General features: G+C 55.1%; 2 protein-coding genes across 2 annotated transcripts; one reads left to right on the plus strand and one right to left on the minus strand.

Annotated features, from left to right (window-relative positions):
• Positions 1-538: 538 nt before the first annotated feature.
• Positions 539-5,556, plus strand: CHRNA10 (cholinergic receptor nicotinic alpha 10 subunit; the record flags this gene model as incomplete). Its single annotated transcript, XM_081240808.1, has 5 exons — positions 539-620; positions 2,350-2,495; positions 2,912-3,066; positions 3,885-4,417; positions 5,099-5,556. 5 exons carry the CDS (start codon positions 539-541, stop codon positions 5,554-5,556), a joined length of 1,374 nt encoding a protein of 457 aa, XP_081096934.1.
• Positions 5,557-6,824: 1,268 nt separating this feature from the next.
• Positions 6,825-11,220, minus strand: ART1 (ADP-ribosyltransferase 1; the record flags this gene model as incomplete). Its single annotated transcript, XM_081239359.1, has 4 exons — positions 6,825-7,046; positions 8,543-8,584; positions 10,114-10,891; positions 11,158-11,220. 4 exons carry the CDS (start codon positions 11,218-11,220, stop codon positions 6,949-6,951), a joined length of 981 nt encoding a protein of 326 aa, XP_081095485.1. The 3' UTR covers positions 6,825-6,948.
• Between the last annotated feature and the right edge of the window lie 2,841 nt (positions 11,221-14,061).

Below are 14,061 nucleotides of genomic sequence, written 5' to 3' on the forward strand. Positions count from 1 at the left end.
CTCAGGGCTGATGGAGTCCCTGTCCCTGTCCTGCTGAGAATGCGTCAGGCTCCCCCAGAGTCAGGTGTGGGGAAGGACTTGAGGAAGTCAAGGGGGCTGAAATAGAGGCAGGAGAAAGGAAGAGAGAGTGGAAAGAGGAAGACTGGAGTCAGGGAGGCAGAGACCAAGAAAGAGTTACAGAGGGACGGATAGAAGGAAATCGAGACAGAGAGGCTGAGTGAGAGGTAAAGGGGGTGGGGGGCGAAGAACAGGGCAGAGGCAGAGGCCAGAAGAGGCAAAGACCAGCAGAGAAGGAGAAACAGTAGATGCCAAGGCCCAAGTACTAAAATCCCAGGGCAGGTACAAATAGCAGGGTCAGGGAACTGGAAGGGCTGCAGGACTCCCTGCAGTGTAGTTGGACTCAACAGAGATCCCAGTCTTCCTTCTGACGTGCAGGGACTGTCCACACCATCCTTGCCAGCAGGGCCTGATGCTGCCGTAGGTCAGGCCAGAAGGCTCCTACCCAGAGACCTGCCCTTCCTCTGGCTGCGGCAAGGCCATGGGGCCCGGCAGCCACCACCTCAGCCTCAGCGTCTCTGTCTCCAGTCTGGGCCTTCTGCTTCTGCTCCCACTCCTGCCAGGTATGAAGCTCAGTAAACCAGCCCTGGCCTCTCTGGGCGTTGCTGCTGTTCCCATCCTCCCCAGACCTCTCTCCACGTGCTCTCTCTTCATTTCTGTGCTGGGAGCAAGCGCTATCTGGGGAGTGTGGAGGAGGGGGAGCTGAAGAGGGCAAGAGGGGGCTTGCCTGACTGGGGCGGGAGCAGTTGATGGGGCAGCTCCCAGGGGTAGGGCTGGGAAAGCCAGGGGGACCAGAGCGCTTGAGGTGAGGGTGAGTTTGGGCTTTATCTAGCAGGCCTGGGGAGCCATTGAACAGGTTTAAGCAGCTACTGGTCTAGTCAGATTCATTTGTTTAAAAGCTTGATCTCTCGGAAGTGTGGCAGGTGGTTAGAGAGGTGAGCCCGAGGTGGGAGAGCAGGGAGGAGGCTGCTGCTGCCGTGGTCCATATGCAGGGAGGATGGGCCCGAGCTGGAGAGGTGATGAAGCATTCAAGAGCATTCAGCAGTATGACTGACAGGATGCGGGCACAGAGTGGTCTGCAGAGAGAAGGGGCAGAAGGGAGAGACAAATTACCAGATTTCCAGCTGAGGTCACCGGGGAGTGCTGTTTGCTGAGACGGGGAACACAGGACAAGGAACAGGTTTCAGAACACGGAGGGAGGAGAGACTTCCCTGGTGGTCTAGCAGTTAAGACTGTGCGCTCCCAATGCAGGGGGCCCGGGTTCGATCCCTGATCAGGGAACTAGATCCCACAGGCCGCAACTAAGAGCCCACGTGCCACAACTAAGAGCCTGCATGCTGCAACTAAAGATTCCACATGCCACAAGTGAAAAGATCCCGCACGCCACAACGAAGGTCCCGTGTGCTGCAACTAAGATCCAGTACAGCCAAATAAATAATAAATTAAAAAAAAAAAAGAACATGGTGGGAGGAAAGAAGTTCACATTTTGGCCCTACACAGTTTAAAGTGCCTACAGGACATTCAGGTCTGGAACTCAGGAGAAAAATCTGGGCTGAAGAAAAAAGGAGACGAGGGCAAAAGACGGGATTCTGGGGAACAATACCTAAATCAAGGACTGAGAAAAAAAAAAAAAGGACTGAGGACAATGGGATGTGTCACAAAACCCGGAGAAGAGTGTGTTTTCAGGAAGGAGGGGCCCATAGTGTCAGAAGTTTTGAAGATATCAACTGAAGTGCAGCTAGAGAAGCAGAGACAGGCTGGAGGGACAAGAAGGGGCAGGGCAACAGGGTTCCGGATGCCTGGTTGAGAACTGGGACTCCTGCGTTCTGTTTGGGCCCCTCCAGCATTTGTTTTTTTGTTTGTTTTGTTTTGGCCACATCACGCGCCATGCAGGATCTTAGTTCTCCAACCAGGAATCGAACCTGTGCCCCCTGCAGTGGAAGCACGGAGTCTTAACCACTGGACTGCCAGGGAATTCCCAGCCCCTCCAGCATTTGTGATGGGGCAAGCAGAATCCAGGTCCTTGGGAAGGGAATGGTGGGGAAGAAACCCATCAGCCTTGCTTCAGAAGATAGTACCTACTCACACTATGGCCTTCACCTCATCTAGCCTTGGAGGCAGGCCAGGGAGGAACTAAAGCCGCAGATAGAGAGACAGAGAACAGGGACAGTTAGACAGCTGTGAGACAGTGGAGCAGCTGACAGGGCCTCAGTCTTGTGGAGGGTACAGGTTGTGAGCCGAGGCCCCTGCACTAGGGTCTCGGATGGACACCCTTTCTTACTGGTCCCCCAGAGTGCTTCGGAGCTGAGGGCAGGCTGGCACACAAGCTGTTCCGAGACCTCTTTGCCAACTACACAAGTGCCCTGAGACCTGTGGCAGACACAGACCAGGCTCTGAACGTGACCCTGGAAGTGACGTTGTCCCAGATCATCGACATGGTGCGTTGGTTGTTGTACAGTCGTGGAGTGAGCTGGTGACAGTGTCAAGGAATGGGGGAATGGGAGACTGGGATTAATCTCCAATCAATTCTTTCCTGTAAACATTAACATTAGCAACAATAACAGCTACAACTGTTGGATCCTAACTGTTGGGTGCCCACAGGGTGCCCAATACTTTGCACACTTGAATCCACGCCTAGCAGAGATTACCACCCATGTAACTTCCGAGGAAACTCAGGCCCAGAGAAGAAAAGGACCTGCCAAGGTCACATAGCAAGGCTGGGTGGGAACTGAACTGTATGGGCAAGTCAGGTTTGCGGGTGCTGACCAGAGCTCTGTAGGTGAGTGTGCACACACAGGGCAGGGTATGTACAGATGTCTGTCCACATCTATGCCCACTCTCTGCCCCCAACTAGGATGAGCGGAACCAGGTGCTGACCCTGTACCTGTGGATCCGACAGGAGTGGACAGATGCCTACCTACAATGGGACCCTGACGCCTATGGTGGCCTGGATGCCATCCGCATCCCCAGCAGTCTCGTGTGGCGACCGGACATCATACTCTATAACAAGTACTTCCTACCTGGGCCCCTCCCCTCTCCTACCCCTCCCTAGAGTTGCCCTTGCCTCTGGGGATGCACTTGTCCCCCATCCTCCACATCGAACCCGGCTCCTATGGTGCCCTGGAAGCTTTCCCCCAGGACCCTTCTAAGCTGCCAGGAAGGTGTTGGCAATTGTGGCTGCACGGTGCAGTAGGGCTTCCTGACCACACACACACACACACACACACACACACACACACACACACACACACAGCGGCTCATGGCAAGGGCCTGCTGGAGGGACCTCACAGCCCCTTGACGGCACCTCCACTTTAGGGTGTCTCAAGCCAACCCAGGCTGAGTGTCTCCTAGGAATCCTCCGTGTGGTCCAGGGCCAATTCTGTATCTCTCGCAGAGGGGGTTCTGGGACACAAGTGCCTCTTTATGGCACTCTCCACCCTTTTCTCAGGGCACCCCGGGCCTGCCTAGGGATTTCCTTCAGGGCTTAGCCCTCTGGAGTAGTCCTTTATGCCGCCTAAGCCAGTTCTGTGCTTCCCAGACAACACATAGCTCCGCATATTTTCCTCAGGGCCCCTCTAGGAGCTTTGCAGGTGACACTCAAGGAAAGTCACCGTGCGCCCCACACCAACTTTTGAGCTAGGTCTGTGTCTCGTTCTGGGCCCTTCAGGCACTGGCCCCGCTAGGCCTCCAAAGGCACAGAGGGCCCTCTCTACCGCTCCCTTTGCCCTCTGTGCCGCCCCAAGCGGGCCCGAAGCGTACCCCCTCCAAGGGGCAGCCCTGACCTCCAAGGCCACGGCGCCTCAGGGAGCCCCACCTCCTGCCCGCAGGGCGGACGCGCAGGCGCCAGCCTCAGCCAGCACCAACGTGGTCCTGCGGTACGACGGCGCCGTGCGCTGGGACGCGCCGGCCATCACGCGCAGCTCGTGCCGCGTGGACGTGTCAGCCTTCCCATTCGACGCGCAGCGCTGCGGCCTGACGTTCGGCTCATGGACGCACGGCGGGCACCAGCTGGACGTACAGCCGCGCGGCACCGCTGCCAGCCTGGCCGACTTCGTGGAGAACGTGGAGTGGCGCGTGCTGGGCATGCCGGCCCGGCGGCGCGTGCTCACCTACGGCTGCTGCTCCGAGCCCTACCCGGACGTGACCTTCACGCTGCTGCTGCGCCGCCGCGCCGCCGCCTACGTGTGCAACCTGCTGCTGCCCTGCGTGCTCATCTCGCTGCTGGCGCCTCTCGCCTTCCACCTGCCCGCCGACTCGGGCGAGAAGGTGTCGCTCGGCGTCACCGTGCTGCTGGCGCTCACCGTCTTCCAGCTGCTCCTGGCCGAGAGCATGCCGCCGGCTGAGAGCGTGCCGCTCATTGGTGAGCTCTGAGGGCTGGAGGTGGCGGGGGAGGGGGCCGGGAGAGGACGGCCCCAACCCGGGGCTGAAGTGCGCGGGTGTCCGCAGGTGCAGGAGTGGGAGCCGGACCGGCCTGGGTCAGCGGAGGGGCCCCGCTGAGGGTCTTGGGGTCCGGCCTCGTTCTGAGATTGAGGGGGAAGAGGTCGGCCCCTTCCAGGGACAAGGGGCAGAGGAAGGAGTTGGTCTTTCCTCAAGGACTTGGAGGAAGGTCGACATCCCAAGTGTTATAATCACAGGCAAAACATACTAAGTACTCACTGCGTGTCAGGCAGTCTCCTAAACACTTGACGTTTATTAACTCAAGGAAGCAGCACCACACACCTATGAGGAAGGTTCTGTTATAACTTGCTTCAGATCATTCTGGTTCTATTTAAGAGCGTGACTTTCACGGGACTGTGGATGAGTCTAGCCTCCAGCAGTGGGGGGAACAATTAGGGAGCAGGTAGCTTCTGAGACCCTGAGGGGAATGCGGGAGAGGGAGCCCTTGGCCCTTACCTCCTTCCCGCTTCCATCCATTGGGCTTGGAGAGTCCTGCGAGCCTTATGGGGGAATGAGCTCATTCCTCCTCGTGCTCAGGCAGTTGGGGAGCTCAGGCCCCTTGAGTTCTTGTTTGGGGCCTCAGTTCCCTTTCCCTCTCTTGCAGGAAAGTACTACATGGCCACCATGACCATGGTCACCTTCTCCACAGCGCTCACCATCCTTATCATGAACCTGCATTACTGTGGTCCCACTGCCCGCCCAGTGCCAGCCTGGGCTCGGGCCCTCCTGCTGGGATGCCTGGCGCGGGGCCTGTGTGTGCGGGAACGAGGGGAGCCCTGTGGGCAGTCTAGACCTCCTGAGTCAGCCCCCAGCCCCCAGCCTCCTGACAGAGAAGCTGGCCCACCGGCAGGCCCTTGCCATGAGCCTCGGTGTCTGTGCCATCAGGAAGCCCTGTTGCACCATGTAGCCACCATCACCAACACCTTCCACAGCCACAGGGCTGCCCAGCGCTGCCATGAGGACTGGAAGCGCCTGGCCCGTGTCATGGACCGTTTCTTCTTGGGCATCTTCTTCTCCATGGCTCTGGTGATGAGCCTTCTCGTGCTGGTGCAGGCCCTGTGAGTCCCAGGGGTCTGCTGCAGCCACAGCACCTCCAGAGGGGGATGGAATGGCCAGGCCAGGTGGTGGTTGGCCCTCAGGCCACTCAGTCTCTCTCCACTGGGCCTCAGAGCCTGGGACATCCTCTCTTCAGTGCTACTGACTTCACACACCAGAGGGAGTACTCGTTTTCTCTGTACCCTAACCTCTAAGGGAAATCCAGAGCTTTCCGCTCCCCTGATTCCTGCAGAGGAAGGACTCTAAGAAGGGTCAAGATCAAAGGGCAGTCCTGGAGGGACAGAGCTGAATTCCGGTGCTGAGTGTTAGTGCTTTCAGTGAGGAGAGTGCCTGTGGTACAAACAGAACTGCCACATTTCCTGTCTTCTCTTCCTTCCTCTGTGGCTGCTGTTACAGGGACTTGGTCTTGCCTGTCCCCACCTGGGGGTTCAGGGAAGGCAACTGGGAATTCAGGATTCCTGGTCCAGTTTCCAGAGCAGGAGGCCACACAAAGATTTGGCCCCAAAGCCCCGACTGATAATAAAGTGTGTGCCTATCACTTCCTCCATGTCCTCTCTTACCCTTAGGGCCTGTGGTGGTGGAACTTGGGGATCCAGCCTCTTAGGGACCTTAGGACTCATGGATCAGAGCAGAAATTACATCTTTGCTGACAAGAAAATGAGATCCAGTCTACCCCGTTCCCACACAGTGACATCCAGAGAGCTTGAAGGTGCCCAAGGTAGGGGCAGTACAGGAACCAGCATTCACAAGGTATTTGTTCTTTCTGACTTCCATACATTTTCTGGCACCACCTCTGTGCCTCGGACACAGTCCCTGCCCTCATAAGCTCACAGTTGGACGTGGGAGACCAGGGCCCTTTGGGAGCACAGAGGCAGGGCCCCTAACCCAGCAGGGCGGAGAGGCCAGAGAAGGCTTCCTGGAGGAGCGAATAGGAGCAGTCCAGGTGTACATGGGAAGCATTTGAGTAATATCAGCAAATACCATGGCCAAGTAGTTTTCTCCCCAATCACCCCCCCCTCCAAACTGCTTTAATCTTCTATCCCAAGTACTTTTCTCCCCAATCACCCCCCCTCCAAACTGCTTTAATCTTCTATCCCAAGTACTTTTCTCCCCAATCACCCCCCCTCCAAACTACTTTAATCTTCTATCTCCAAGTGAGTGGTTACCTGTCCTGCAGTCCCCCCACCTCTATTCACCATCTTACTCCTAGACCCCTGGATGAGGCCCAGTCCCTACATTTTCCTCTTCCCGCTAGCAAGCCTGGCAGCTGCCAGAGAAGATCCCAGAGTTCCCTACAGATGGAATTACCACAGATCTTGGCCACACTTAAAGCATACATGTGGCTGACATCCTCATGTTGGGCAGAGGTGACGGCAGAGCTGTTCAGTGGCTGATGGATTAGAGGAGTCCTGGACTCTCTGGAAAGGCTTCTCCAACAAGGAACCAGAGCAGCAGTAGAAGGGACCAGACTGCAGAAAGGGGGCCCTGACCCATGGCTGCAGGGAAAACAGAGGCACAGAGATTTAGGGGCAACGTGAGATACACAAAGAAACAAGATGAAAAGAGCTGAGCAGAGTGAGCTGACTGATACACAAAACGCAATGGGAGACAAAGATGAAAGAATTTAGGGAGGAAGGTAGAGATGAGACCAAGGAAAGCCCCAGTTCCCCTTCCAGAGGTCATTAGGTCTATCCCCCAGTCTCCTACTGACACAACTGAGGCACTGCAGGGTGGGATGAAAAGCGGTAGAGATCTGAGTGGGATCAGGTGATGCTGACCTTTGCTCCTCTGCTCAAACTCTGGTGGGAGAGTTGCTGGCGCACTGAGATGGGGAATGGGGAGGGGGGCAGGAATCCTAAACTCTCCCAGTGCTTGAAATTACGTTATCAGACCTCAAAGAGGCCGAGTTGGCGTCTGGAGACCTGGCTGGTCTTGACTCTGCCACTAACTCACTCTCACCTGGAGCAAGTCACTTCTGTCTCTGAGTCTCACTTTACTATATAATGAGGATAATACTCCCTGTCCCACCTCCTTCCAGTTGATAGTTGTCCAGTAAGGATAAAATGAGATGGTGTCTGAGGAGGTGGGGGCCAGCCTGGTACGGTGGTTCCAAGTTCAGCTCCAGGACCAGCCTGTTTGGACCGAACACTTTTCTAGTTCTTGTGTGTGGGGCTGGTTGCTTCATCTCTCTGTGCCTGCCTCCTCTCATCTGTGGAACAGGGGTGATGACATTACCTGCATCATTGGATCATGGTGAGGATTCATGGAGCCCTGAGTGGTACTGTGTCATGGAGAAGGGTGGGAACAAAAGGGAGGCTGGGGCTCCTTCCTATCCGTTCTCCTCAGAGCCCTGAGGGAGGAGGTGGGACCCGAGGGGGAGGGGTGGCTGTCATTTCTTCCCTGAGAATGGCCTGTTCCCGCCTAGAGAAGTGGTGGCTGAGGCAGGACCTGGCACAGCAGGTGTTCAAGGGAAGAGAAGAGTCATAGCCAAAGGGAACCTGGGGACCATCTAGTCCAATATGCTTACTATGCAGATAGGGAAACTGAGACCCAGAGAGGGATGTTTGGTCACAGAGAGAGTTAGGGCAGAGCCTGGGCTAGAGCCCAGGTCTCCAGCAGCCAAGACCTGACCTTGACCTTGGGAGGTGGTCTGAGAGAGCTCTGAAGGCAGAAGGAGGAGAAGGCCCAGGAGGACTTTGTGGAGCAGTCCTTCCCTCCGTCGCTTCAGTGCAGCCTGGAGCTCTCTGGGCCCTGGTCAGTGGGCTCCTGGGAAGGCGGGGACGGCCCCAGGCTGGGCGGCCATCTCCCACATACACATTCAGTGGAGAGGGTTAGCAACCCCCCACAGGTGTCTGCTTAAGGGAGTCTACTTTTTTTGATTGAAAGGGGGTTGTTTTTATTTTACGGGGGATATCCATCCAGGAGAGGGGCCCAGACCCAGGATAGCCAGCTCAGCCCCCAACAGAGCCCCACAGATGCCCGCAGCCCTCACCTGAGTTATCCAGACGGCAGGGCCCTGACTTGCACTGCTTGTCTGTAGGGAAGAAACAATAAAGAATCAAAGGCTCAGTAGCTCTCAGGATGGTAAGGGACTCCAGAGCCCCGTGGTCCATCCCTGACTTGCTCTAGGAGAAGCTGGTATGTTTTCTCCTAATTCTGCTTCCTTACAGTGGGACCTCCCTTGCCTGGGTTTAACTTGACCCATGAATAGCAGGGCCAGAAGGCGCCAGCCCTTGAAGCCAGGGTCATCTGGGCACTCCTCCTGCTCCCCCTGGCCTGTAACTTTGCCTCCATGCCACACCCACCTCTCCCTCTCCAACGTCTTGTCCCAGCCAAGGAGGGGCTAGTTTATGTTTTTTGTGTGTCTCCTTCACCTTCCATCAACTCGTGCACGCTCGTGATGCTGTCCAAGGTGGTCACTGAAGCCGCACTGGACCTCATCCCACTTGAGATGTGGTCCATGGTTCCAGTCAACAGCCTGCCTCTAACTATTGATATGAAAGGTGGGCCTCACAGGCCCCTGGGCATCCCTCAACTAGGACCAGCAGACCACAGCCCCGTCAGAGATTAAGGACCTGGGCCCATCTTCATGATTACTCCTCTGGCTGGTCCAGGGAGGATGGACAGGAAAGCATCCGAGATCTGCCAGAGCCCAAGCTGGAATTCAGGGGTACGGCACCTGACTGCTGGCTCGCCACCCCGCCCCACCCCCGCTAGCACACATGACAGCACAGGATTTCTGTTCAGTCAAATAAACACACTCCTCTCAGCAAACTGGGGTGGGCCGCAGCTTCCAGCTGGGAGGAAAGCCTGACACCAAGTCTGTTTGGCCCTCAGATGGCCAAAGACACCTGTGTTGGTCAGGAAACCCTCATCAGCCTCCCCACAGGCAAGTGGCCAGCTCTGGCTTAGACACCTCCAGGGTTGAGAAGCAAGCGTACTACTCAACAAGGTTATATCTCTCCTTGGATGGAAGGGGTGGAGGGGCCGGGGGACAGGACTTGCTCCTTCTCACTGTTTTGAATATCTCTGTATGTATCCCCTGAAAACGGGCCGGGGGCTTCCCTGGTGGCGCAGTGGTTGAGAGTCCGTCTGCCGATGCAGGGGACACGGGTTCGTGCCCCGGTCCAGGAAGATCCCACATGCCGCGGAGCAACTGGGCCCGTGAGCCATGGCCGCTGAGCCTGCGCATCCGGAGCCTGTGCTCCGCAACAGGAGAGGCCACAACAGTGCGAGGCCCGCGTAATGAAAAAAAAAAAAAAAAAAAAAAAAAAGAGGGCGCATGTTTGGGCCTCCCTGGTGGCGCAGTGGTTGAGAGTCCGCCTGCGGATGCAGGGGATACGGGTTCGTGCCCCGGTCTGGGAGGATCCCATGTGCCGCGGAGCGGCTGGGCCCGTGAGCCGTGGCCGCTGGGCCTGCGCGTCCGGAGCCTGTGCTCCGCAACGGGAGAGGCCACGACAGTGAGGGGCCCGCATACCGCAAAAAGAAAAAAAAAAAAAAAAAAAAACGGGCCGGGCAAGGCCACCTTCCACCCAGCTGCTGGCTGGCACGTGCCCTGCTCACCTTTGATGTACTCGCAGTTGTATGTGCTGCGCTGGCCCAGGGCCCGGAGGTAGATGCGGGCGGGGCCCTGGGCCGGTCTGCTGGCATTGATCACCTGGAAGGTCTCGAAGGGAGGGATCAGCACCTCGTCCTCCCCAGGGAAAAAGGAGTAGCCCTTGATAGGGGCCCCAAGGCAGGTCCAGATGCCAAAGAAGGTGTCTTCCCCAAACTGCTGGGCTGCAACATTCTGCAGGGATGCAGAGGCAAAGCCCCCCATCCTGACAGTGGCCCCGGGCCCCGCTGGCCGGAAGCGTAAGCCCTGCACCCCTCGGAACACCTGGCGGCACTGGGGTGGACGCTGGCCCCTGCCCAGCAGCTGCAGGGCCTCGGTCAGCAGGAAGTGGAGTGTCTTGAAGGAGAAGTGGTGGAGGTAGTGGGCCCGGGAGCGGCCAGCCTCGCGCACGGCCGCGTTGAATTCTTTGTGCAGGGGGCTGTTAGCCGTGTAGGCCAGGAGGGCCACCCCGTGCTCTTCTCGGAAGCCCGCGGGCGGGGACAGACGGGTAGGGCTGAGGCCCCACTTGAGCCCCCAGGCCTGGCGCTCCTGCCACTGGCTGCTTGCCTGAGCCCAGACATCGGCGTATACTTTGTTGGCCTGGAACTCCGTGCGGTTGAGATCCGGGAGAGCCGCCGCCATGGCTGCGGCACAGCCAGCATACTGGTCGTCAAAGGAGGCCAGGGCCATGTCCAGGGGCATTTCTCGAGAGAAGAGGTCTCGTCGTGTGATGGGGTGGCTCTGGGCCTGAGGCAGGAGGAGCAGCAAGGACTGAGAGGTTAGGCCCTAGGAGAACGGGAGCCCTGTTATCCAGCTTCCCCCTCCACTGAGCTAAGAAGGAGTAAGGGCCACAAACACACCTGGAGGGGAAGGGGATTGGGAACTACTAGCTACAGATACCCGAGACCAGGCTCTGGGGCTGTCCCCTCAGGCTGAGCGATCTCCAAGCGAAGCATCCGGCAGAGTTCAGAAGCCAGCAGCTGGGGGATGGGGTCAGCAGAGGATGACTGTACCTGAAGTGCTTCCATGAGGCCCATGGACACGAGCAGCAGAGACATCATGGCAGGGGTCTGCATGTTGGAGGTGACCCTGGGCAAGTTACTCTTTGGGTCTCAGTTTCCTCGTCTGGAAAATGGGAATCTGCACAGTTTAATAAATTGTGATGAATTGACACCTAGTCTGGGCCCCTTCCGGTGCTTGACACAGAGTCACAACATAGAAATGGAGGCTCAGAAGAGAGAGGGGACCCTTCTTGCCGGAAGGAACATGGGAGACTTCCTGGAGGAGGTGACATGTGAACAGGGTCTTGTGGGACAAATAGGAGAATAAGGCTTCAGTCGGGAGGTAGGAGGGAAAAGATTGGAGTTGAGGGTGAGAAAGGAGTTTGGGACAGCAGGAATGGGAAGAGCAAAGGTATTAGAGGTAGGGACTCAGGATGTAAAGACTGAAAGACGTTCTGGCTAGTGTGGCAGTTGCAGTGTTGGAAAGCCTGGGGCCAGTCCTGAAGGAGCTTGACTGCCACAGTGAGAGGTCCAGGCTTCCCCTCAGGGGGACATGAGGCTGGAACAGGGCAGATCCAGGAGTGGTCAGCTGGTGGGGCCACAGCAGGACTCCAGGGTCAGGCTTAGAGCAGGACTTGGGGATCCAGAGGGTCCTCCTCTGTCCCTGCAATCCTGCTGCCAACTGAACCCTCACCCTAAGCCCTCAGCTGATGCCAGGCAGGGACCCCAGGTGGTGCAGGAAGAGGGGCTGGGTGGGGGAGAGTACAGAGGGTACTGCTTCCCCCAGGGAAGCCTCCTGCATCTTCTGGGTGGGCACGCTGAGGGCCCAAAATGGCTCCAAGAAGGTATCCCAGCTTTGGGTCAAGATTGGAACAGACAGTTTCTAAGTTGGTGCTGCTGCTTTTTTTTGTTTATTTTATTACCAAGTAATGCATGCTTATTGTGTATGAATGAATCACAAAGCCCAAGTCCCCCTTTTCTTGCTTTCCCTCCACGTCCCCCTTCTCACCATTACCCATGCCTGCTGTTTCCATGGTAATGGTACCCTTCAAGACCTTTTCCGATGCACACACAAGTAATATATTTAAATATACATACACACATAGTTTTCTGTATACAGCCTATTTTGGGGTTTTTTATTGTCACTATTTTCAAAAAGAAAGACGAAGCGTGCTTACACATACGTGTTCTACAACCTTTTCCCAGGTAACAATGTACCATGGACTTCCTTCCATGTCACACATGCATATCTACCTTGTTCATTATGATGGCAGCATGGAATTTCATATATTGTTAATCCATAATTTATTTAACCATTTCCTTATTGAGGGACACTTAGGGTTTTTTTCCTAATTTTTTGTTATTACACATGATATTGCAGTGAACATCCATGTATATAAATCCTTATCCTCTTGTCTGCATATTTTTATAGGAAAGATATCAGGAAGGTGATATTTAAAGGATCTGAATAGTGTTCATTTAGATAGCCACTGCGCCACTGCCAGGTTGCCATCCAAAAGGTCCCACTTCACCCTCCCACCAACAGTGGACAAAAGTGCCCTTTTCTCCATGTCTTTGCCAACACTGGGCATTATTAATATCTCTTAATTTTCATTTAACTGGTGATACAAATGGTATCTAGTTTTTAATTTATGTCTCTGGTCACTTAACAGGATCAATCATAACTTTAATTTTTTTTTTTTTGGTTGTGACGCGTGGCAGGCGGCATCTCAGTTCCCCAGCCTGGGATCGAACCTGGGCCCTCGGCAGTGAAAGCTGGAGTCCTAACCACTGGATTGCCAGGAAATCCCCATAACTTTAATTTTTAATTTTTTAAAGTTTTAACTTCATAAAAGGTAGTACATTTTCATTATTCAAAATTTATAGTCCACGAAGCATGCAGTGAAACGTCTTTTTCTCACTGATCACCCAACCCCAACCTGCTCTCCCCAGAGCTAACCAATGTTCCCATTTCCTGTATATCCTTCCAGAGATACTCTAGACGCATACCAGCAACTTCTTAGGTATTTCTCTTTTCCTTCTTTTATACAGACCGTAATACAGTTAGTGGTTTTTTATCTTTGGAAGTCTGATGAAAGCTGAAACTGCTCCTCAGAAAATGGATATACGTGCCTTCACACAGACGTTACACAAATTTCAGGGTGGTTATGCATCTGCCCCAGTCTCACTCAGGTTAAGCATCCTTGCTCCCGAGTCTCCTCTGGCTTCTGGTGGGGCCTAAGTTTTGATAGTTCAGTGACCCTGAGACGCTGGGATGTTATGTGGCTATAATTTTGTGAGTCTCCAAATCTAAGATCCTCTAATTGCCAGTATACAGTTTAAATTGAGGTGTGAGTTTCTCTGGGCAATGGAGTTAGCAGCCAGCAGAGTTTATCAAATTCAGCATGTCCCAAACTGAACTTATCTTCCCTCCCTCAAAACCTGCTTACTCACTTATTCAGAAAATTCTTGAGCATCTGTAATGTGTCAGGCACTGAGGATAAAATTATGAACAGAAACAACAAAACCCACATCCCTGCTTCTTTAAGCTCTTTTAAGGTGGAGATGGAGTTGGAGTGAGGAATTTCAAGTAGCATGTTACAAGAACCCAAAGAGCCTGATGGAAACACATTTGTACAAGGAGTGGGTTTAAGTGAGGGGCTGACCAGAGGAGATTCGGAGTAGGTAGAATTTAAAATGGCATCACAGGGCTTCCCTGGTGGCACAGTGGTTGAGAGTCCACCTGCCGATGCAGGGGACACGGGTTTGTGCCCCGGTCCGGGAAGATCCCACGTGCGGCGGAGCGGCTGGGCCCGTGAGCCATGGCCGCTGAGCCTGCGCGTCCGGAGCCTGTGCTCCGCAACGGGAGAGGCCACAACAGTGAGAGGCCTGCATACCGCAAAAAAAAAAATAAAT

The sequence above is a fragment of the Mesoplodon bidens genome (assembly GCF_964165515.1).
Source record: "Mesoplodon bidens genome assembly, chromosome: 7".
In the NCBI taxonomy this organism is placed as follows: domain Eukaryota; kingdom Metazoa; phylum Chordata; class Mammalia; order Artiodactyla; family Ziphiidae; genus Mesoplodon; species Mesoplodon bidens.